Here is a 23,676-nt window from a genome sequence, read left to right as displayed (position 1 = left end):
GTTGGCGAGATCCTCTTCGCCACCCTCCTCTTTGACCTTGAAAGTTCCGTGACTCTCCTCTCCACCCATGACTGTAGGTGGGTCCATTTCCGGGTGTGCCAGTGCTATGGTAGTGATAGTGATGCTCCACTGGTGCTGAGACTTCTCCTGCAGCAGTGCTCCCTGCTGCTCCTTGGGGTCTCTGTGTGGCTGTTACCACAGGTGCCTGTATGGTGGCGGCAGTGTTTGTCGTAGGGGCTAGGCTTGCCGACTCAGAAGGAACAGGGGTCATCATTGGTGCCTGGGTCTTTGTTTTTTCTTTCTTGACTTTGGTTAGCTCTCCCAACTGCATCTGCACCAATTTTTCCGTCAGGGATTTTGCTGCATCTTCTTCTTTTTGTTTTTCTTTCTTGTAGATTTCAAGATGGTGACAAATATGCTCAGAGTATAAAGCCCAATCATTTTCGATAGTCCCACGACTCCATCTAGGGCTTTCTGAACCTCATCTGGTAGAGCCTTTTTACAGTTATTTAAACAGGATTTCTGTTGCTGGAGAATGGTTCCATGCATTTCCTGTTTTCCTCGGCCATCTCTTCTGGAACCGGTGCAGGAACTTCTTTGGGCACTCTTCAGGTGTCCACCCTCATCATCCAATTTAGAGGGATCCAAGACCTCAGGGTACTTTCTTCTCAGTCCTTCCCACATGGAGTTTCTATAGCGATTAAAGGGGACTTCATCATGTTGATTAGTGCCCATCATCTGTGTTAGTCCAACCTTTCCTGCTAATTCTTCAGTGTCATGTTTTCCCATGACATGCATTAGCAAGGCTTTATGTCGCCTAAAGAAAGGTTACCCCTGCAGTGCCTTCTTCTAAGGCAGTTATCCATCTCCCAGCTCCTGGGTGATGTCTGGCAGTCTGTGGCCAGCCCCACCATGTCTGTCCAGCTCCATGGGGTATACACATGATGACCATTTCTAACCACCAATGGGCATATGAGGTCTTCGTCCCTCCTCTTCTTCTGTGCGGACTCCATACTGTCTTCCAGATCGAGTGCGACTGACTGTTCCAGGCAGTCCATCCAGTCGGTTATATTCTGTTCTAAAGCCGCTATGTCTTTGGCTACACATTGTTGTCTTTGCCTGAGTCGGGCCTCTTTTGCAGTCTCAATGATGATCTCACCAGAAATTTTTCGGTGTGGGTGGCTCTATAATGTGATTCCCTTGATTGGGCGTCGATTGTTGTAATATTCTTCTTTCCTCGGCGTCCCTATGTCTTTGTATTCTTTCCTTCGCTAGCCGAAGTGCTCAGCTAGTTCTTCATTATCTCTTCTGGCCAGATCCAGTGTGTCACAGAAGCTCTTGGCCACTCTTCGGAGCCTCTATAGCCTGTGAAGGTCCAGTCGGCTGACTTATGGTGGGGAGGGGATGGTTTTTCAGTGGACCTCGATGTGCAGGCGGAGCCTTCAGGTCTCTCTCTTTATCCTCGTCTGCCTCCGTGTCACTGTTATTTGTGGCCCCCCCTGCTGGTCGTGGTGTGCGACCACTTACTTTCGGACTTGGAGACCTTGTATGATCCATTTGACAGACTGAGGACCTGTCTCCTTGTGGCTCTCGAGCTTTTAGTGTCAGTGTGAATTTGCCCTCCACATCCATGCCTTGGTCCTCTTCACGAGTTCCTAATACAAATTGTCCAGCTGTCTTCCCCATATCATGACGTTTATATGGGGGTGGCTCTGCTTCCCAGCTCGGTGCACTGGCTTTAGTCTCTTTGGATCTTTCCTCTGTCATTTTTTTCTCTTTTCTGCTGTAGCCTCTGTGCTTCCTGCTTGAACAAGGCCAAACTTCTTTTCTTCAGTGCGTTTTTTGTTGTTTTTTACGTTCTTCTGCTGATCTTTAATTTCTTTTTTCTGTATTTCTACCGCAACTGCTTCACACATCACCGGATCAAATGATCCCACCAAAGGCCATTGCCTGCCCCCATGTGACCTTTTGTGCCACTTTCTCATACATTGGTTGGCCTTAGTGCGTTTTCCTGGATATTTTCTTAGTACTAAGTCTAGCGGGGTACTTTCCACACCTTGACCTTGAGAGTTACCCATGTAACCCTGACAAACGCTATGTGAGGTGTTTCTATGGTGTTCTGGTAGTCCCTCAGGGGCTGTCCTGATCCAGACCAATAACTTGCTGGCTGTAACACCTGTTTTGTATTTTAAACCCTTAAAAGGATTAAATTTCCAACTGCTATGCCCGTCTTCTTTTCTTTAACTAAATATGAAAATTTACCTGTTTCCCACCGAACCTTCCTTGGGACCACAGTCAGAGTCAACCTAGGAAACAGTTTCTTCACCTGGATCGGTTGGTAGTGTTACTAAATGATTTAATGGTATGCTAAGTTCTTTATTAGGGGTCAGCACAAAGCAGCTCCAGCCACGGGTTAAACCCTGATGCCACAGACGTCTTATCAGCAGCTCCCAATTAATTAGAGGGAATTGTTCTTTCTTTTGCTTCAGATTGATTACCTTAGTAATCTGCCATAATTTCTGATTGATCTCTTGTTCGTCCTGCCAATGTTCTGCTCCTACCCTGTCAAAATAGGTCCTTTCCAGCCAAAAATGTGTCCTGATTCCTGGGTTTCGATGTCTCCGTCAGTCAAGTAATGTTCTGGGAGTATTATTTCATCATCACTTAAGTCTCCATCAATGACTGTCCAAGCATTGATCAGTCTGTCAGCTTTTTCACTATAATCTAAGCTTTATCTCTTTTGATTTATAACCAACTTTATTTATTTAATCCTCTTACAACCCTAACACCTCCTAATGTCTTTGCTCCCGACTTTCTATTTCCCTTCTAATTTAATTTTTTTATTTTTTTTTTTTTAACTTTCTGCTTCTCGTCTTTTTCTGCTATGTTTGTTTATTAGTTTTCTCTCTTTGAAATAATATCTACCTTCTCTGTATTTACATAGCACTCTTCTCCTGTCTTTTTCTTCACTGTCTGTTTCACACTTTCCTCTCTGCCTGTCATGCACCTCCCAAGTCCTCCTGTTGGGTCTAAATACCTCCCCCTCGTACTCTTTCACATTAATCTTGTATGTCAGCCAGCCTGCAAGTTCTCACAGCTTTACACAGATTACTCTCCACTCTCCCACACACCAATCTTCAAAAGCTTTATACACAAAAATTATTAAAAACAACTTTCTATATATCTCTATCTAGACTTCTGCCACTTTTCACTCCGCGGCTTTAAACAACCTTTTTATTCACTTAACACCAATGTGTTCTGTTTAAGCATGTATCTCTTCTTCACGTTAGACAGCTTCTCCGGCGCTGTCAGCAACTTCATATATTACTTTTTTCAAGCCCTCTTTGAGCGTACAATATTTCATTTACTTCTACGCCTTACCGCGCCTCGCGTGCGTATCCTGTGCTTAATATATTATTTTCCACCAGCTCCTTTCTGAGCATACAATATTCATTTACTTCTACGCCTTACCGCGCCTCGCGTGCGTATCCTGTGCTTAATATATTATTTCACAAGCTCCTTTCTGAGCATACAATATTTCATTTATTTCTACGCCTTACCGCGCCTCGCGTGCGTATCCTGTGCCTTTCTGCACTTTCTTCTGCCTTTTTTTTTTTTTTCACTTACTGAGCTCCTCGTGAGCTTAATGTGCCTTTGCACTGAAAATATTCTCTTTTTCTTTTCTTATAAAAAAACTCATATTACTGTGTACTTAATTACTTATTCTTCTCCCACGCCCCACAAGCGTGTATTTGGTGCCTTACTGCACTATTTTCTGCTTCATTAATTCTCATGTATTCTGCACTAACTCTCTATTTATTTTATTATTTTTTTATAGTTTTCTCTTTTCTTAAAAATGACGTCCTTTATTGAGCTCTTTTACTTACTGTCAGCTGTGCTTCTTTGCACTTTTCTTTTTAAATCTCTTTATCACGTACGGTATTTCTACTGTGCCCCCTCAGGCGCTTATCTTGTGCTTTCTCTGCACGTATTCTCTTGTTAAACTCTTTTTTCTCACTTATTTCACTTCAGTCTCTGTTAAACTCTTTAAATAACCTTGTATTACCTTGTATCTATTTGTCAGTATACTCCCCTAAATTAACCCCTACAGCGCATGCTATCAGCCGGCACGTTAGTAACGAATTTCAACACCAATTATTCCCCAAGCATCCAGGTTAGTTCTTCACGCACTCTTTTTCCGCACCAGAGTTCATGAACATTCCTGACCTTTCACTCACATAGACATTCTTTTTCCCGGGAACACACACACCTTCTGAGCATTTTATCTACAAGGCCTGATAATTTTCAATCTTATCTTTTTTAGTCTCTTATCAATTTTCTTAGTCCAGGTTCTTTTGGGAAAGAGGCAATTAAAAATATCACCTGTCAACTTGGGCGGAAATCCCGACTCACTCCTCCAGATCGTGCAGAAGTTATAAAAGGTTTCTGCTTACCTTTTAGTCGTGATCACTGTTATTTACGGTCTGGAGGGATGAGCTGGACTGCCCCAGGCTGCCGGAATGCCCCTGGACCCTCCTGAAGCTGGCTCGCCAAGTTCTGTCGCGGCTCGTCTTTTTGGTCTTCTCAGGATGTCGTCTTTTAGATAAACACAAACTAATTGCAAGTGATATGCTAGAAAGAGGACACAACACTTTAGAATAATTCAGCCTTAAGCAAGATAAAATGCACAGAGTTTTTAAGTTTATTTAAGCCTTCGACACAAAGCTTAGACAAACTGAGTCCTCTAGAGAGACTGAATATGACAACCGCGCTCGTCTATTTATTGGAGACCCGCGGGCATCGCTCCTCCTTCGACTTTTTTATTTATTTCATTCCCAAGACATGGTTTCTATTGGAAGCGTCCTCTAGTGAACCCTAAGCAGGTGTTAGGCCATTATTTCAATGTGACAAACGCTCCCATTAAACATGAAGGATTTACAACTGATTTTTTTAAAAGACCTTCAGCCACAGGTGCAGCTGGCCTGAGGCCCCCTCCGCACGTGGCCTCAGCCACACGTGCAGCTGGCCTGAGGCCCCTGCACGCGGCCTGCGGGAAAGCACCTAAAAGGCCTTGGAAAGCCCTGACAGACTAAATGACTAATAGAGCCCTTTTTTGGGTTGAACACCTGCTAGTTCAACCAGAGGACATACAGTTCGGATCAGGCCACTTGATAGTTCATCACAGTTCAAATATGGACCTAAAAATTCTTCTACATTATATACGAGGTCTATTAGAAAAGTATCCGACCTTATTATTTTTTTCAAAAACCATATGGATTTGAATCACGTGTGATTGCGTCAGACAAGCTTGAACCCTCGTGCGCATGCGTGAGTTTTCCACACCTGTCGGTTGCGTCATTCGCCTGTGAGCAGGCTTTGAGTGAGGAGTGGTCCAGCCCCCCTCATCATTGTTTCATTGCCAAGAAATGGCGGAATGATTTGGGCTTTTTTTCCATCAGAATTTTTTCAGAACTGTTAGAGACTGGCAGCTGGAAACCATTAGAAAAATTTATCTGGCTTTCGGTGAAAATGTTACGGGCTTGGTAGAGAATAAGGAGTGTTGCTGTCGCTTTAAGGACGGCCCCCAGTGGCTGTGGGGCGCGCCGCGCTCTGAAGCCGCCATCGACAGGCTGAACGACCATTTCATTTCTAAACGGATGGCTGTCTGGATCCGTGACCATCGTGTGCCATTTCTCTGGTTATCACAAGAGCTGGACATCAACCATTTTCTGGCAGATTTCACTTTAAACAAGAGATTTTGTCATGAAAGCCGAGCGGAGGCTTTGCGCGTCATGATGGATTTGCTACTGGAGCGAGACAAAACACCTCCGTTTTGGTCTCACAGGACAGCTTTGAGATGGCATTCAGACAGCTGTCGGTGGCTTTTCCTTCGAGTGATTATCCGAGAAATTGTGGATGCGCCTGGACATGCCAGAACATGTCTTGTGAGGCTTCATCACGGTGTTGCTTTGCGCCATGCGGCACCGCCGCGACGCGTGAAGCCTCCGCTCCTCTTTCCATGACAAAAACTCCTGTAACAGTGGAATGCGCCGTTCATTTCCAAACTGGATGCTGTTTTTTATCCGGGACGTCGTCTGACTAGCACAGGAATTGTGAAAAGACGTGGACATCAGCACTTTTTCGGCACATTGAGACAGACGTGCGGAGGAATTCCGCGAGTAGCGGCGGTGCCGCATGGCACAAAGCAACGCCGTGATGAAGCCTCACGGGACATGTTCTGGCATGTCCAGGCACATCCACAATTTCTCGGATAATCACTCGATAGAAAAACCACCGACAGCTGTCTGAACGCCATCTCAAAGCCGTCCTGTGAGACCAAAATGGAGGTGGTTTTGTCTCGCTCCAGTAGCAAATCCATTGTGATGCGCGAAGCCTCCGCTCGGCTTTCCATGACAAAATCTCTTGTTAAAAGTGAAATCTGACGGAAAATGGTTGATGTCCAGCTCTTGTGATAACCAGAGAAATGGCACACGATGGTCACGGATCCAGACAGCCATCCGTTTAGAAATGAAATGGTCGTTCAGCTTGTCGATGGCGGCTTCAGAGCGCGGCGCGCCCCACAGCCGCTGGGGGCCGTCCTTAAAGCGACAGTAATACTCCTTATTCTCTACCAAGCCCGTAACATTTTCACCGAAAGCCAGATAAATTTTTATAATGGTTTCCAGCTGCCAGTCTCTAACAGTTCCTGAAAAAATTCTGATGGAAAAAAGCCCAAATCATTCCGCCATTTCCTGGCAATGAAACAACGACGAGGGGGCTGGACCACTCCTCACTCAAAGCCTGCTCACAGGCGAATGACGCAACCGACAGGTGTGGAAAAACTCACGCATGCGCACGAGGGTTCAAGCTTGTCTGACACAATCACACGTGATTCAAATCCATATGGTTTTTGAAAAAAATAATAAGGTCGGATACTTTTCTAATAGACCTCGTACATATTTGTTACTATGCTTGTCCAGTCCCAAAACATCCACATATTTTGTGTATCCAGAAGAGTCAACACTATTTGATATTGTAAATACGTATGTGGAGTTTAGTGTTTTATTTTATTTTATTTTTTATTTTAAAGGAAGGTGCTGTGTGCGTGGATATTCCACAGTAACTGTATGTTTCTCTCCAGGTATGTGACTGAGTTCCTGAAGTTCGGCAACTTGTCAGCGCTCCGTACGTCAGAGTGCTGAGAGTCCTTAAAGCCATTTCAGTTATACCAGGTAGGCAACTGGAATGATCTTCAGCATTCTGCCTATCCCCCCCCCCACCATCCACAGCGCTTCACTTTTTCCACATTTTGTTATGTTACAGCCTTATTCCACAATGGAGGGAAAGTCTTTTCTTCTTCAAAATTCTACACACAAAACCCCATAATGACTATGTGAAAAAAGTTTTTATGAGATTTTTGCAAATTTATAAAAAATAAAAAAAAACCTAACATTTCTCATGTACATAAGTATTGACAGCCTTTGCCATGAAGCTCAAAATTGAGCTCAGCTGTATCCTGTTTCCACTGCTCATCCTTAAGATGTTTCTACAGCTTAATTGGAGTCCACCTGGGGTAAATTCAATTGATTGGACATGGGTCACCTGTCTGTCGGTATCGGCGGTGGCGGCGTGTGTGAACATCTTCATCTTCAAAATTACTGAGCCAGTGAAGCTGAAACTTGGCATAAATGTTCCGTCCTATAGACACAAAAATTTGTTTGAGGTATTCCAACCTGATGTCAAACATGGATGCCATGGTGGCCATATTGAACATGCTACCTCGAGCCATTTGTCAGCAGTTTATAAAGATATTTAGCTTAAATTTGGTACAAGGCTAACTTGTAGGTAGCTCCAAAACACAACAGACAGGTTTTTAAGATTTTTTTAATGTTGACCTTGATGCGACCTTTGGAGCTTGGCCATGCCCACTTTGTAGCTGAAACCATAATGTCTTGTATCATCCAGGTGTGCATCAGTTCCCGTGGTGCTGTTTTTTCCTTTGCACTGATGTTTCTGTGCAGACGGTTCCTTGATTGCTGCTTGCTGCTGTTGATCCAGCTGCGGTTCATAAAGACATGCTGTTGTGTAATCTGTGGTGAGGGTGTGTCCCATCATTATCATCACACAAATGCACCGTCCTATTTTGTTTTGTTCCTTTCTTATACCTGATGAGGACACCATGCTGAATTTGAACCAATGTGCGCACAAGCAGCATCTGTTCTGTCAACAAACTGAAAGCAGTTTTGAACAAATGGTTACGGTCTTCTTGTTACAAGTGTGTTATTAGATTGATATCAGATTATTAGACATAACATGACTGGTGTTTACTTTGAGTTTTCATTAATTAATAAGTGATTAATTAATTAATAAGTGATGCTATTATTTGCAGGACTGAAGACCATTGTTGCTGCTTTGTTCCAGTCGGTGAAGAAGCTGTCTGATGTGATGATCCTCACCGTCTTCTGCCTGAGTGTCTTTGCTCTCATAGGGTTGCAACTGTTTATGGGCAATTTACAGCAAAAATGTATGTTCTGGCCCCACAAAATATCACCTGGGATGATCTTAAAAAGTCATTGAGTCCAGATGGCACATTACCCAATGGGTCTCATATGAATGAAATGCTCCAACCAACCGACACTGTCAACTGGACAGAGTACTCGCTTGACAAGAGTGAGTATTTAAATTTCACAAATTGGCTTTCAGGTTGTCCAAACCTAAGATTAAATGTAAGTTGTATTATAGATAAATTAATTGTTCCTCATCATTTTGTTCTATTGGGTACTCAGAAAAGAAAACAGATCAAAGCTCAAGTTTCACAGATGTCTTTTGGCAAACAGCAGCTGATATTTCACATCTTTTTAAGAAAATACACCATGGGGTTGTAAAATTGATTATGCAACAGATAAAAGTTGCACTATGCATGGTTTCTGCTTGGATAACTATAACTCCTTCATCATTGCTATGTGTGTCTTGGTGGCTTCCCTTGTTAGTCTCCTTTTTGGAGTGTCACTCAGTTTTTGTAAATTGCCTACTCCAGACAGATTTGCCATACATTATCATAGTGTTTACATTTAATCATTGATGTAAATGAAGTCCAAGACATAATCAGTGCCTTGGAAATGTCCATGTATCCATCCCTTGACTTGTCTAAAGAAGACTGGCTGTAAAAGTGATGAGTTGTCTGAATTAATCCTTATATATAGTGTGTCCCATTAGTAATAGACTCTGAAGCTGGAAGGACTGTGTATAAAAAGAGAGGAAATGTGACCCAACCATTATATTTTGTCAGTAGGGTTTTACATGATCCAGTGGCTTATTGCGTTCCCATTTATTCTTTATTTTTCCTCACTTCAAAGGATTCAAGGATTCAAAAGAATTTTATTGTCATATGCACGAAGGAACATGTTCCCTGCACAATGAAATGTGTCTACTGCATTAACCCATCCTAATTGCCAGTTAGGAGCAGAGGTCACCTTTAGGCGCCCGGGGACCAGCTCCAGATGTATATCCCTGCCTTATGGTCAACAGCAGGGCTGAGCAAACCATGACCGGCCTCATGACGACAGACGACACACATAACACACAACACACATAAAAAGCACACACAAGGTAAAACTTGGCTTTTTGTAAGAGATGCACAGTAAATTCCTTTACTATAGCATCTCATTCCCATTGCCTGAATTTTCCGCTCAAATTCTACTATGAGGGTTTATGATTGATAGGCATGCAGAAATATGGATTTGACAAGGGATCACAAATTCAAATTCAACATGATTAGACAGTTCATTAAGTAGATCCTATAATCCAAAACAATGTCACCAGTGCTTCAGAATTTTTATGGTTGTTAGAAAGCATAATATTTTACTTCTGTCTCCAACAGAAAATCACTATTACCTGCCAAACAAAAAGGACCCACTACTTTGTGGGTTAGGCACAGGGGCTGGGTAAGTTTTATTGTAACGTACTGGGAATCCAAATATAGATTAGAGTTGTTTTTCCATGTGGGGAAAGGAGAACACAGTGATCCGTGTGAACATCCACATTAATTCTCTGTTGTAGGCAGTGTCCGGAGGGGTACTCGTGTGTCAGAGTGGGAAGGAACCCAGACTATGGCTACACCAGCTTTGACACCTTTGGTTGGGCCTTTCTTGCTCTGTTCAGACTGATGACTCAGGATTACTGGGAAAACCTTTACCAGCAGGTACGTATAGCAAGCAGGAAGAAAAGCTGAAAAACTGTTAAAACGGTAAGCAGTATTCAGCGTACACTGTTTGGTGCTAAATACGTGTTTGCTGGGGAGATTTCATCATAGCGGCACTGTTACTGTGTACTTATTTGGTTTGTCAGTGGTCCTGTGAGAACGCCGTGCAGAAAAATGTAATATTTTATCCTCTGTTTGCAGAACCAGCCACTGCTTGTTCTGTTAGCTAGGTTTGTGTCAGAGACAATGCGGTCTCATATTACAGTATTTATGAAAGAGAAGGCTTCATGCACTCTGTTCAAACAAATCCTGAAATGAAGGGTTTCATCTTTGTCCCTTTGAGGAAAATGCATTTTGTCCTAAGATGATTAGACAAAGATGAGCAGCATCATAAGTTAAGCAAAGACAAAGCTTAGAAGTAGTAAATGCCCTGCCCAATGAGTAGAACACCGGTCATCATTGTAGTATGGGGACACAAAGCAAACAATAATCCAAGCCAGTAAGGAGCAGATCAGGCAGCACTGTGTGAAAGGAGTTGGACTTCCAGTGTGTAGAGTTGGGTTTGATTCAAATTGTGGTCTTCTTGCCAGGGTTAGTCATAGACTCTCATCCACTTCATGCTGTGGTATCTGTGGATAAGCACCAGATCAATCAGCATTAGACCATATGGGACTTATAATGACGAGCTTTGCCTGTCTGTGATTGGTAGGCTATAGTGTGGAACACATGATACATTTCTTTAGTGCACAGGACAACAAATAAGTGTCTCATTTAACCCTAGAAAAAGTCAGTCCATCTATCTACTGATTTTCCACACTTATCTCAATCCAAATATCAGTGGCTCCAGGCCAGAAAAAGTGGTATACCTTCTACATCTAACACCTACTCTTGGCAATTCCAAGGATTCCCAGAACAAACTCGATATGCAACAATGTTGTTGGTATGCCTGAGGTTCCCATTCCATTCTGGCCCACCTCCAAGACCTCCAACAGGAGACACCTGTGAAACATTATATAAAAGATATCTGATTAGCTGGAGCCTTTTAATGCTCTTAAGTTCCCTCCGTATGTCAGCACTTCTCACCACGCTCTTAAGAGTAAGGCCGCATCCCTGCACAAGATACATTTTGATTACGTTTATCTGTGCTGTTCTTCTTTCAGTTACTACCCAAAGCTCATAACTAAAGGTGAGGGTTAAAATGTGTACACTTTGCCTCATGATTCTGCTCCATCTTCACCACAACAGTCCAGTGCACTTCCCGTGTAAAGTCTGTTGACGCACCAATCCACGTATCAACGTCATACATTTTTTCACCATCATGTACAAGCCCCCAAGGTACAAGAATGTCTTACTTGGGTGCAGCAGCTCACATCCAGCCTGCAGAGAGCAACTGACCATATTCCATGAAGCATGTATTTGTGTGAGGAGATAAAAACCATAATAATGATATTGTTATTATTTTATATATAGAATGCCTTATCTGGATCGCCAGTACCTACAATATGCATGAAATGATCCACATCAAATGTTTCATCTGAATGTGGATGGTTCAGATACGTGTTGCCAATAGCTACGTTTACATACACAGTAATATTCTCATCTTAATCAGATTAAGACCATATTCTGAATAGGTAAACAGCATTTTCTGATTACCTCAACCCGAACAATGTCATAATCAAAGAAAGCAATAATCTGATTAAGCGTATTCCCATTTTATTCTGATTATACATGTAATTCTGTTCTATTGACTTCCTATTGGGGTTTTACCAGCATTTTGCAAGACATATGACATAGGGGCACGTAATGCGGATGTGAGTCATTTATCAGACTATGCTCTGTTACATGTAAACAGGAACAGGAACTCATGTAAAAATAATCATAATATGGTTTTATTCAGAATATGGTCAATAATTGGATTACTGCTGTCCATGTAAACATAGTCATTGGCTCAACTCATTAGCATTGATCATTGCAGCTAAACAGTTTTCTAAATTGCAAACATTGTCTGTGTTCCTACTAGACGTTGCGGGCCGCTGGAAAGCCCTACATGATCTTTTTTGTGCTGGTGATATTCCTTGGCTCCTTCTACCTGGTCAACCTGATCTTGGCTGTTGTAGCTATGGCCTACGATGAGCAGAGCCAAGCCACCATCAACGAAGCTAAGCAGAAGCAAGAGGAGTTTCAGGTCATGCTTGAGCAGCTTAAACGTCAGCAGGAGGATGCTCAGGTATGTACGGCTCAGTCTGTACTGTCAAGTCCCTCCAAGACTCTGGTGTAAAATCATCCCTCCATGTACAGAGATTTTAATATGTGCTGGTTCAGTGCCAGAGTTAGAAGTTCTCTTGTGTAATTTGGAAATTAGGTAGAGAAAAGGGGTGCATGGGAGCACTTAAAAACTATGTATTTCTTCTTTTTTTTTTTCTTCTGACAACAGATTTTCCCTGTGCTTTAAAAATGCCTAAAGTAGTAAAATTACAAAATACACTGTGAATTCACACATAACTCACTGCATTAATAGTTATTTGATGTTATTTTACAGTGTTTTATGACACTCCGCCTGGCAAAATGTTACCTTTTTTTCTTTCTTTCTTTTCTTTTTTCTGTGTGGAACCACAGACAATTTGCTTTTGCTTTATGTTGAAGACATTTCAGTTTGAGCACAAAATATGAACAGTTTGTGTGTTAGCTTTTATTCCCTGTTATTTACATGTAGATGGGTTAAAACAGAACATAGCACCTATTCTCAAATAATACATTCCTGTTAAGTCAAAATCACGGCTGCCCAGTTCAGGGACAGAGTCACAGGGAGTCACACACTCCCTTTGTTTTGGGCCACCATGGTAATTGACAAGCTGTCTCCAAATTAATAAATTATGGTTCAATTTCAGTTTCAATTTATTTCCTTTATATAGCGCCAAATCACAACAGAGTTGCCTCAATGCGCTTCACACAGGTAAGGTCTAACCTTACCAACCCCCAGAGCAACAGTGGTAAAGAAAAACTCCCTCTGAGGAAGAAACCTCAAGCAGACCAGACTCAAAGGGGTGACCCTCTGCTTGGGCCATGCTACAAACATAAATTACAGAAATAATTCACAGAACAATTCATGAACGAATATACAAGAATTGCTATTGGCGCACAGGACAGGAGGATCACCAACACAAACACAACTCCCATCTCTGGATGGAGCTGCACCTTAAACAGAGAAAAAACAGAATCAGGCATCAGAAAGACAAAAAATACTGTATAATTTGCCAGCATTAATCAACAAGAAAAACAGAAGAAATACTAAGGTGATCGCCGGCCGCTAGCCCTAAGCTTCACTAAAAGACCCAGAATTTAGGTGAAGTTGAGGCCGCGGCCCACTTCAATTACTAATAACATGAATTAAAACAGTAAAAAGCGTAAAACAAAACTGCACCAGTATGCTAGCCATATGAAAGGGAAAATAAGTGCGTCTTAAGTCTGGACTTGAAAGTCTCCACAGAATCTGACTGTTTTATTGATGCAGGGAGATCATTCCACAGAACAGGGGCACGATAAGAGAAAGCTCTGTGACCCGCAGACTTCTTATTCACCCTAGGGACACAAAGTAGTCCTGCACCCTGAGAACGTGAGGCCCGGGCCGGTACGTAAGGTTTAATTAGGTCAGCTAGGTAGGGAGGTGCCAGTCCATGAATAATTTTAGAGGTTAGTAGCAGAACCTTAAAATCTGATCTCACTGGGACAGGAAGCCAGTGAAGAGACGCCAAAATGGGTGTAATGTGGTCAAACTTTCTGCTTCGTGTCAAAAGTCTGGCTGCAGCATTCTGAACCAATTGGAGACCCCTAATGCTAGACTGCGGTAAACCAGAAAATAGAACATTGCAGTAGTCCAATCTAGAAGAGATGAACGCATGGATCAGGGTCTCAGCATCAGCCATAGACAGTATGGGACGAATCTTCGCTATATTTCGCAGGTGGAAGAAAGCAGTCCTAGTAATATTTCTATTTCCTTTCTGACAAGGTTCCTCACTTTGTCAGTGTGATGTATGACACACGAGCCTAGGCTGAGTGTTAACTGGTCAAATTGATGCCGATGTCTCACTGGACCAAGAACCATCATTTCAGTCTTTTCAGAGTTTAAAAGTAGGAAGTTTCTAGACATCCAGCTTCTCGCTGATGCAAGGCAATCTTCTAAGGATTTTATGTGAACGAGATTACCAGCAGTTATCGGCATATTGGTTCACCATATTAAAGAGTAGTTGTATTTTTTTTTATTATTATTATTTTGAAGTTTTACAAGGTCTATTAGAAAAGTATCCAACCATTCGAAAAATTTATCTGGCTTTCGGTGAAAATTTTACGGGCTTCACAGAGCATAAGGACTGTTACTACAGCTTTAAGGACGGCTTTAAGGACGCTCGGCGCGCCGCGCTCCGTGCTGCCATCGAGAGCCACAAACCACCGGATCATTTCTAAACGGATGGCTCTGTGGAGCCGGACCATCGTGTGCACTTTCTCTGGTTATCACAAGAGCTGGACATCAACCATTTTCCGGCAGATTTCACTTTGAACAAGAGATTTTGTCATGGAAAGCCGAGCGGAGGCTTCGCGCGTCACGACCGATTTGCTGATGGAGCGAGACAAAGGAACACCTCCGTTTTGGTCTCACAGGACGGCTTTGAGACGGCGTTCAGACAGCTGTCGGTGGTTTTTCCATCGAGTGATTATCCGAGAAATTGTGGATGTGCCTGGACATGCCAGAACATGTCCCGTGAGGCTTCATCACGGCATTGTTGTGCGCCATGCGGCACCGCCGCGACGCGCGAAGCCTCCGCTCCTCTTTCCATGACAAAAACTCCTGTAACAGTGGAATGTGCCGTTCATTTCCAAACTGGACGCTGTGTTTTATCCAGGACGTCGTCTGACTAGCACAGGAATTGTGAAAAGACGTGGACATCAGCACTTTTTCGGCACATTGAGACAGACGTGCGGAGGAATTCCGCGCATCGCGGCGGTGCCGCATGGCGCAAAGCAACGCCGTGATGAAGCCTCACGGGACATGTTCTGGCATGTCCAGGCACATCCACAATTTCTCGGATAATCACTCGATGGAAAAACCACCGACAGCTGTCTGAACGCCATCTCAAAGCCGTCCTGTGAGACCAAAACGGAGGTGTTCCTTTGTCTCGCTCCATCAGCAAATCGGTCGTGACGCGCGAAGCCTCCGCTCAGCTTTCCATGACAAAATCTCTGTTAAACGTGAAATCTGCCGGAAAATGGTTGATGTCCAGCTCTTGTGATAACCAGAGAAAGTGCACACGACGGTCCGGCTCCACAGAGCCATCCGTTTAGAAATGATCCGGTGGTTTGTGGCTCTCGATGGCGGCATGGAGCGCGGCACGGAGCGCGGCGCGCCGAGCGTCCTTAAAGCTGTCCTTAAAGCTGTCCTTAAAGCTGTAGTAACAGTCCTTATTCTCTGTGAAGCCCGTAAAATTTTCACCGAAAGCCAGATAAATTTTTCTAATGGTTTCCAGCTGCCAGTCTCTAACAGTTTCTGAAAAAATTCTGATGGAAAAAAGCGCAAATCATTCCGCCATTTCCTGACAATGAAAATCCGCCGAGGGGGTGGACCACTCCAAGCCTCAAAGCCTGCTCACAGGCGAATGACGCAACCGACAGGCGTGGAAAAACTCACGCATGCGCACGAGGGTTCAAGCTTGTCTGACGCAATCACACATGATTCAAATCCATATGGTTTTTGAAAAAAATAATAAGGTCGGATACTTTTCTAATAGACCTCGTATTTCAGACAGATAAGCAGCAGAAAATGAATTAATGAATTTTAGACAAAGAATGTTAATCTTATATAAAATATGTAAAATACATTCAATTATAATATTATTGTCATTATATAATTTACACAACATTAATTTGGGCACCATCACCCTCCATCCAGTTTAATTTATCACCCCTAAAAGGAAAGACTGGCACACCTCTGGGATCAATCATTGGAACTCTTCTGGGCTGCATATTAATTGGACATTTATTGGCTTTGTATAATATTGATTACACTGTACTGGAGGATGTTTCTATTTGACTATCAGCCACATACACACACACACACACACCATACAGTAGTATGAAGTTCAATATAGCATCTACATTAAATACGACACTGTGCCACATCATTTGCAAAAATTCACACAAAAATTTTTATTTGTCCAACTTAATTTTCTTGTCTGTCCTCTTCCAGGCAGCAGCAACTGCTGCAGCAGAGACCGGTGACAGTGACAAAGGGGGCGGCACAGAGAGCTCCTCTGACATGTCCAAATTTAGCTCCAAAAGTGCCAAAGAGAGACGCAACAGGCGTAGGAAAAGAAAGGAGGATGAGGGCAAAGGGGCTGATGAGAGGTTTCCTAAATCCGAGTCCCAGGACAGTATCAAGAAGATTCACTGCCGTTTTACTGTGGATGCAAACCTGTGCCCCAATGACATAAAATGCTCGTCTCCACACCAGGTTCAGTACAGCATCATACTATGCTCCATACTTATCTCGAAAACCAACATGTTCATCATGCATGTCCCAGGTGCTAATTGTCTGCTTAGGCTGTATAGTTTCTCTTTGGAAGTTGCTGTTTAGCTGCAGGTCGGACATTCTTCAGACCTTCTTTGTGTATATGGATTCGGCTTGTACCGGCATCACACTTGCCATGTCTGACACTTAAATCGTCACTGTTTCACTGTTTCTATTGCACAGTATTTTCTGAGCCAAGGAGAACACAGAGCTCGCAGCCTATAGTATTTATTGTAGTGTAGTATTTGTCTTTGCCCCCCCCCCCCGCCACACACACACACACACACACACACACACATCGGATCCATCCCTGAACATCATGACCTTCTGAGATGCATGTCTGTGAACATGAGAACGGGGCCTTAAGAGAGAAGGCCGGCAAGCTATTGTGACAAACATGGCAGTGCTTTGAGTGCCAGCTGATGATGTTTCTATAACTTCAGTTTCTGATTACTGTAGTCGTTGTTGGAATTATTATCTGCTTGTTGTAGATGAATACTTACAGTAAGTGCCAACTAGTACAGTGTCTCAGACCGTAGAAGTAATGGATAAAAGCCAGTTCTGTTGACATACAACAAGATCATTCACAGTAAAACTCACCTAAACCGTCATCGCATAAACTGGACATTCGCACTCACCAGACAAAAGCAAAACTCCCACTGCTTGTGTATGAGTTTCCATGTAATAAACACCGTATATACCAGATTTTGTATAACGGATTTTCTCTCACGTCAGACAAAATGTCCTGCCCCATCGCAATGTACTGCCATTAAAAACTCCTCGCATGTACCAGACAGAGCAGTCTGGACTTCCCCAGTAACAGAGGTATGAAATAAAGTTCAATACTGACACTCGCTCATTCGAGGAAAGTGGGCACTGTATTTCTTTGATTAAAAGCCTGGGTTTATTTTTTTACAAACAGTGCTCAGACGCAGTGCCACACCCGGTGGGTGTGATGAACCAAAGACAACTGCTTTAGATCAGAGCCTGCTGTGTGGCTGCGAGCCCTCTCTGGAGATTGATGTGCACCTGCTAAATGACAGAGACCGCAAATGCTGTGATTGGTCACTTTTACATTTTCACTCCTTCCTCTCCCATCATATTTTAAAAAATTTTTGTAGTGTGCCCGCCAATTACATTTCGATCATGGATCAAATGTATTAGGCAGAAAAGTCTGCAAATATGACCAACGTTACAACAAGGAGTCAGAAATAGATGCTCACATGGAGGAAAATTGCACGTACCGTTGGTTTGGAGGTTGATGATTGTATAAAGAAGTGGAGCTAGTTGAGGGACAGATTGATCCAGAAAAAGCTGCTGTTCCTGCCGCAAATTGCGTTAAGACACCCACCATTGTGATGGAGAACTTTAAAAGGGTCACATGCATGTCGACGTCATTGCATGGCCAATAGAAAAGCAGAAATCAAAGTTTAGGATTTTAAGGTACCACTCTGCAGCGGACTTAGAAAAAAGAGAGACTTGAACAAATGTAATCTTTTTAATGCACATAATGCCCGGCACGTCTTTAAGGGAGGCGTTTTTTTTTTTTTCCAGATGAAGTTTTGACCCGGCCATTAAATGAGGCAGGCAGGTATTTATTCAAGGAAATACGTAAGCCTAATTGGTGCTGGGGATTCCCCATAGATCATTCGGTGCCTTCTGACTGTAACTAATCCGTTACATACATACAACTGATTTTCTCCATTTATGCATACAACAGATTTTATCCATTTTATACATATAATGGATTTTGATTATAACGGATGAAATGTACTGGTCCACCTGAATCAATTATGTGTGAGTTTAGCTGTATGTCTATGATCTAAGATTTTAACAGGATAAATTAGAACTAGTCTGCCATTCTGGCTGTAGTAAGTCAATAGCAGTTATGTTATGTGAAGTTCTTTTGACAACCAGAAGACTCAAGTGTGAAGCTCATTGCTTTAATTTCAAATGCAACCTATTTGGGGAATACGTTCAAGATAAAGTATTGTATTAATACAGTCTGAATTGCATTTTTATTCATTTTTATAGTTGTACAGGAGTTGTCAACACAGATTTGATCTTTTTTCAAAATATGAAATGAAGCAAGTCTTGTGCAAGTTGTTATCAGTGCTGTTGCAGATTCATGCTTCCTTGTATCATCATCGTCGTCATCTTTTATTCTGTTTTCTTCAGTCTTGCCACTGAGAAGCACCATCGATGCTCATTTATATTTTTATCTTACATTTTGTCACAGTGCATCATTCTTAATTTCATTGCTCTGATCATAATGAATCATTGTCATTTATTGTTTTTTCAGTATATATGTTTTTATACTTGTCGTTATCATAATTACCACCAAATCAACATAATCATGTCACATCCGCATAATCATTACTATCCTAATCATCTCTATCACGTCATCATCATCACCACCACATTATCATAATCATTTATATCTTCTGCCTACGCCTTTAGGCACCATGTATTTGGTCTATTTTCTTCTATTTCTTTTCATCTTTGACTTTTCTGTTATGAGTTTGGTCATTTGTATATGAGCGAATTTCTGTTGTGCATGGGTGTCTAATAATAAATCTAAATAAATCTAAATCTCTATCATTTATACAATTATTAACATTATATCACGTCATCATCGTGCCATCACATTATCATAATTATATCTATCATCACCATTTCCACACATATCATTACCATAACAATCATCATCATGATTATACCACATCACCATAATCATTACTATCCTAATAATCTCTGTCATCTCATCAACATCATCCTCATGATCACCACCATCACATTATCATAATCATCTTTATCATTTATATACTATTATCATCATTATATCTCATCATCACGTTATCACATACCATAATTATATCTATCATCATCATCGTCACCACCAATAGCACTGATATAACCATCATCATCATCAGGGTCGGACTGGGAACAAATTTCGGCCCTGGCATTTTTCCTCTGGACCAGCCCACTATTGGCCCGACGAATCCACCCCCAAACACTCACACCCACCCGTCCATACCGAACCCCCAATGAACAAATACTATACACCTAAACACCATGAACACACACCTAAACACACACTTTCACTGTCATTTCACCTTGATCATAGTACAAAACGTGGACCCGGCGCCACGAGGGGGCGTCCTGACAACATTAAAGGCAATTACATATTTTGACGAAATTACAAGTTTAAATGACTATATATATATATATATATATATATATATATATATATATATATATATATATATATATATATATATAAACATCATGAGGTTTATGTCACAGAAATCCTACTTTACAATCACACTGCAGTCATTGTTAAATTATTTCCTTTTGCATTTGTAATAAACATTTGTATTTATTTAGTGTTTGTTTTTCTGGTTGAAATAAGATATAAATAATCTACCAGACTTCAAAAAATATACAAGTTTCCATGTTATTTTATTTGTCTAAAAATAAATGTCTGAGGTTCCTTATGTTAAACAAGAAATTATCTAATCTGAAATAACAGGTGGTTTTAATACAGATGAAAGGTTTCTAAAGAACCATTTATTGATTTATTTACCTGTTTTAATTATGTGTTCTAAACTTTTTTTAACAGTAATCAGAAATTTTGAGGTAATAACAACAAAAAACATTTCCAATGATTTTTCTTCAGAAAACTGCTCTATAAATGAGCAGTCCTGTCACACGTTAATGTTTTGTACAGATCAGTGGTTTCTGCACCAATCGGATTGGTCCAATCCATTTTGTAGAGATCAGTGGTTTCTGCCACGAGTCTTCCGTGTTTTGGCCCGACGCGTCGTTCCTATTGGACAATGCGAAGGTACGTCACAGCTCAGAGTGTTGAAAGTTGGCGCACCTCATCTCAACAGAACACCAGCTCTGTGTGGAATGCAGGAGATCACTTGACCGAGCGTCTATACGTTCAAATAATAATTTAAAAAATGCTGTCATCACTCTTCACTCTTAGTCAGTCTTAGTCAGTCTCTTACAACGGTGCAGCGTAAATACACGAGCTTTCCAGGAGCGCACGTCTCCTCAGGTGCGCACTATTTTTTTTTTTTTTTCTGGTGCCGGGTCCGACAGAACGGAAGCAAAAGCACACAAGCGGAAAAAAGTTTTTGTGTCTCCAAAGTGTGTGTGTGAGAGAGAGAGAGAGAGAGAAAGAGAGAGAGAGAGAGAGAGGTAATGTGTAACCACTGCTAGGATTCACACAGCAGCAAATTAAGGAGCTGAAGTCTGTAGCTGTTGTATTTAAAGATTAACAAAAGTAAAGCACAGTTAATTAAGATAAAAGAAATGATTCCAACCTTGTATCAGTAGAAGAGCGGAGAGAAGTCCAGGCGCCAAGGACTCAATCCATTCACAGGGGCCGGAGCGGCCGCCTGCTCTTCCTGCAATCTGATTGGCCACCCTGTATGCTTCTCCATTGTCATTGGCTGTTGGTCATGTCAATCATTGTGCTCGATGTAAGTCCCTGTTGTGTGATCAAACGGAAACAAAACTGAAACCTAGAATAAGACTGCGCCGTGTATGAAACACTACAGAACTTTTATTTTGACACAAATTCAGGAAGTGGCTCTGCAGCTGCGCTGATTAAATGCTGTAGCTTCACCGATCACGGACTTTATATTTCCATAATCTCTATAAATATCGGAGGGCCGGCCCACGCACGTCTAAACGTGCAGCGGCCCACCGGGCAAATGCCCAAAATCACAGATTACCAGTCCGAGCCTGATCATCATGATCACCACGGCATCACCATCATCATTACTATCATAATCATCTCTGTCATCTCATCATTATCATCATCATCATCCAGATTATTGTCAGTATTATCTATTATCATCATTATATCATCATCAACATTGTTATCAACATAATCATCTCTATTATCATCATTTTTCTTCAGTCTGATCATTATGAATCATGGTAAACATTTCATTTTCAGACCATGCCCATACTGTCTATCATCGTTAACACTGTGATCACCATAATTTTTCATTGGTTTCTTTTTATTTACTTCAGTATCATTCTTATGTACATACAGCCTTTTCTTGTAATGTTTAAAAAATCAATCAACATTGTCATCATCATCATCATCATCCCCTGAGCAGCAAGCAATATAAGTTATATTTAGATGTGTTAACTTTTGGTGCAATGCTTACAGTATTCATCATCATCATCATAATCTTCATTCATGACTTTTCAAGTCATCATTCACGTGTCATTAATTTGTTGATGCTTATTTCCTTAATATATATCATCTTTCTGACTATCATCGTCATCATCTCATCATGACTTCAGTCATTGTTATGTGCTGCATTTACCATTGTTTCATTTTCTAAAGGCCAGCATGCGGTATTTATTTGTGGTTGTTTTTTTCTTTATTACATACTACAGCAGAAATAACATTTTCTGGCATTGCTTCAACATTGCATCATCATCATCATCATCATCATCCTCGCCGCTTGTCTTTACAAAGAGCATGCATTAGTATTCGTCACTGAAGAATATCTTTTTCTTCTAGTCCTTTCGAAGTTTTCGTGGATCCCCGTTCTCACTAAGACGACACAGCAGGACCAGCGTTTTCAGTTTTCGAAGCCAAACACAGGACATCGGCTCAGAAAATGACTTTGCTGATGATGAGAATAGTATTTTTGAGGACAACCTCAGTCGGAGGGACTCTGTTTTTGTCCCGCAGATATGTCATCGGCACAGCAGCAGTATGAGCCAGTGTAGCTTCTTGCCGCACCTGCTGCCTCCATCTGGTGGAAAGAAGTACAGCTCTGTAGACTGCAATGGGGTGGTTTCTCTTGTGGGTGGGAATTCACTCCCAGCAACACCTGTGGGACTCTTTCTGCCTAAAGTGACAGTGGACATGTCATCCACTGGAGACAGTGTAAGGACCTGTTAGGTAGATCAGTTTCATTACATTCTCATTATTTCTTTATATGTATCAAAACAATGTTACAAGGTTCTTCACAAAAACAATCTGCTGCACTTGCAGTAATTTCTTCTATATGATATGTACCATTGCACTAACTACACATCACATGTGCACTGCCATGCCAAAAGTCTAAACTGATTCCTACAATCCAGGAAATAGTTTGCTGTTTCATTTATTTCAGTGTGTTTGAAAAAAGAGATTATTTATCCTTGATTTAGGAATTTCATGGCAGTGAAAAGTAGATTTTTGTTCATTTGGCATGTGAAACCAAACATTGTTATTTGGTAATGTCTTTGCAATTAGGCCTTCTTTGAAACATACACAGTCAAGTATTCATTGGTGGTTCAAAATAAATCAGTGTTTTTTTTAATCAATTCTCAAGGCCTTCACATTACAACATTGTGCGTGTAGCTTCTGTAAATTCCAACCCTCACAGGGATTTGTAACATAATTTTTCATCCATAACACAACTGTATCTGCACGTAGGCCAACACCACGGACACAGAATATGGACCGAGTGAGTGTGAATCTTATCAGGACACATTGGACTTCATCGAGGGTCCTGAAGCCAGACAGAGGACTGTCAGCATTGCAAGTGTTATAACCAGCACAATAGAAGGTTGGAATTGAAAGAACATGAATACCCTAATCATCATGTAAAGAGTCTAAATTATGATACTGTTTTTTTCCCATTGTGTGCCAGAACTCGAGGAATCAAGGCAAAAATGTCCTCCTTGTTGGAACAAATTTGCCAACACCTTCCTCATCTGGGACTGTTGTCCAGGGTGGCTAAAGATCAAGAAGGTGGTAAACATCGTAATGATGGATCCATTTGTGGACCTAACCATCACCATCTGCATTGTACTCAATACACTCTTCATGGCCATGGAACATTATCCAATGGGCTCTGATTTCCAAAGCATGCTGGTTGTGGGTAATCTG

The 23,676-nt window shown here is 41.7% G+C and overlaps 1 protein-coding gene across 2 annotated transcripts in view; it reads left to right on the top strand.

The window, feature by feature from the left end:
- The window catches only part of scn1laa (sodium channel, voltage-gated, type I-like, alpha), a 133,090-nt gene that overhangs the window by 71,238 nt on the left and 38,176 nt on the right, over positions 1–23,676 (top strand). The window contains exons 1-7 of one of the 2 annotated variants that reach the window (XM_034185939.1): positions 8,556–8,670; positions 9,881–9,944; positions 10,060–10,201; positions 12,222–12,428; positions 16,440–16,703; positions 23,221–23,353; positions 23,438–23,676. In XM_034185939.1, coding sequence (XP_034041830.1) covers positions 8,610–8,670; positions 9,881–9,944; positions 10,060–10,201; positions 12,222–12,428; positions 16,440–16,703; positions 23,221–23,353; positions 23,438–23,676 — 1,110 coding nt within the window. In that variant the 5' untranslated portion in view covers positions 8,556–8,609. Of the gene's footprint in view, positions 1–8,555; positions 8,671–9,880; positions 9,945–10,059; positions 10,202–12,221; positions 12,429–16,439; positions 16,704–22,314; positions 22,687–23,220; positions 23,354–23,437 lie in introns of those variants that run through there. The other variant, XM_034185940.1, reaches the window with a different exon arrangement.

The sequence above is a fragment of the Thalassophryne amazonica genome, chromosome 14, assembly GCF_902500255.1.
Source record: "Thalassophryne amazonica chromosome 14, fThaAma1.1, whole genome shotgun sequence".
Lineage (NCBI taxonomy): Eukaryota > Metazoa > Chordata > Actinopteri > Batrachoidiformes > Batrachoididae > Thalassophryne > Thalassophryne amazonica.
The sequence above is the reverse complement of the archived record's forward strand: the minus strand, read 5'-3'. Positions and strand labels throughout refer to the sequence as shown.